Source organism: Urtica dioica, chromosome 4 (assembly GCF_054948205.1).
Source record: "Urtica dioica subsp. dioica isolate 48M chromosome 4, U.dioica_male_clone48M_v1_H2, whole genome shotgun sequence".
Taxonomy (NCBI): Eukaryota; Viridiplantae; Streptophyta; class Magnoliopsida; order Rosales; family Urticaceae; genus Urtica; species Urtica dioica.
Genome location: NC_142759.1, coordinates 25675476 through 25677468, shown reverse-complemented (window position 1 = coordinate 25677468; position 1993 = coordinate 25675476). Strand labels below are relative to the sequence as shown.

The 1993-nt window shown below is 35.1% G+C and overlaps 1 protein-coding gene across 1 annotated transcript; it reads right to left on the bottom strand.

Annotated features, from left to right (window-relative positions):
- Positions 1-490: 490 nt before the first annotated feature.
- LOC149401382 (kunitz type trypsin inhibitor 104-like) lies at positions 491-1293 on the bottom strand. Its single transcript, XM_089612531.1, has one exon. The coding sequence runs from the start codon at positions 1218-1220 to the stop codon at positions 654-656; it is 567 nt and encodes a 188-aa protein (XP_089468657.1). The 5' UTR covers positions 1221-1293; the 3' UTR covers positions 491-653.
- Positions 1294-1993: the final 700 nt, after the last annotated feature.

The window sequence follows — 1993 nt, the reverse complement described above, 5'->3', positions numbered from 1 at the left end:
TACTTGATATTGTCGATATTTTAATAACAGATCTGAAAATATAGGATATTAATAATCAATTTTAATGGCTATTCAAAATTCAAATTTGAAATTGCCCAGATTAATTCAAAGAAACGTGAAAAAACAAAAAATAAAAAACGCAATATTGGAAAGCTCAAATCATCTACAAGATGTCACGTCATCGAGTTAGTTATTAACTTAAAATTTACAAAACATTGATTAATTAGAAATTCATCTAATTTTGGTGACTTAGTTTGCTAACTATTTGTTTTATATTTATTGCTTTAATCTATAACTCTTAATATTTTTTATTTTTGTAACAAATTAACAATGAATTGCACTGACATTTTTTTTTATAAGAAACTTAAACTCTAATTTTTTATCAAAAATTTCAAGACACTTATTTTAGAGTCTAATTTTTTTATTTTTTATTATTATTGAGTCTCCTAAACTGAGTTTATTGCGATTACGGATATATACGCCAAGCATATTTATCATTTAGATCCCACGCATAGATTAGCCCAGGTAATAAAATACGAAATAAGGTCCAACATAAGAATCATAAGCTACCACAGGTAGTAGCGCCATTTATTTAAATGTAACACCATTGACTTTTAAGATGACATAGCTAAAAGTCAATAATAATTTGATCCTTAACTTGAAGCTCTCTCAAAGACAACGGGAAGTGAAGGACGACCATCCCAAGCCAGCAGCCTTTTCCCATCTTCTTCGACAATGCCGAGAGCCCCACATCGGAGCCAAGTACAGCCGGGGCAAGACTCGTCTGGACACCACCCGATGAAGTAGGTCTTGTCTACCGAGCCGGCGCTGATGTGGAAGTAATTGGCGTCACTTACTATGTTCGAGCCGACGGAGATGAGCTCGCCGTCGAGCTTCCACGTCGTCTCGGTCAAGCACACCGTGGATGCCACAAAAGTGACCTTGAAGTCGACGTCCTCTATGACGGTATCGTTGTCCTCAAAAAACGGGTCAAACTTCACGGGCAGACCCGGTCCGAGGGAGGCGGGCTCTTGGCCCACGTAGAGTGGGCACGGCCCGTTTCGGTTGACGAGGGTGAACGGACCGCCATTGTCGGTTATGGCCGGCTTTATGTAGTATTGGATTCCACGGCGGAGTGGCTCGCCTGAGGTGTCCAACACCGCCTTCTGAGCCGATGCCACGATGGCTAGGGCTAGGAGTGAGAAGATTAGCTTTATCATGCTTTTGATTGTTTAGGGGGTTTTTTTTTCGTTTCTATTTTGGTTTGTTTTCCTATTGAAATGGCTCTGACGATTGGTATTTATAGGATTTTGTGACAGACATATTTGTAAGGATTAAAAAAAAAAAAAGATAAAAGAAAGGTCTTGATCAAATAGTTGAAAAGGTCCATAATGATACATAACGTGAGGGTGTTGCATACTACAAACTATATCTTCTTACCCAATGTTTCTGGGCTAGAACAGAACTGTTTCTGGTTTTGTTGGAGAAATGGGATTGATAATGTATTGTGTATTTTAAAACAGCAGGTCAATAATACCTTGAGTCAAATTCTGATTGTCAAGTTACGGATAACTATTGATTGAAATTTGGATATCAAAAACTTAGCGTGAATCGTTGAAGCGGACTATTTGTTTTCTCACTAATCGCATTATCTTTATCTTTAACCTTCTATTCCACGTGTCATATATAAAAAAATTTATAAAAAAAAAAAAAAAAAAACCTTCATTTCACAGTACTTGAACAATTTATTTAAAATTACAAGTAAATATACAACAACAACAAAATATTCTTATGCAGATCCTTCAGAGAAAAAAATTTAATATGTATAATAACAAACTAAATTTAATTTTTCTCACAAAAATGTTAATATTTGAAAAAAATATGATAATTAAGATAAATATGTTCTCAAATACCAAACTAATTAAGAAAGCTTTAATTATAGGGTGAAGCGGCTATATAGCCAAATAGAACTTAAGCTTTTGCAAAATAGCCA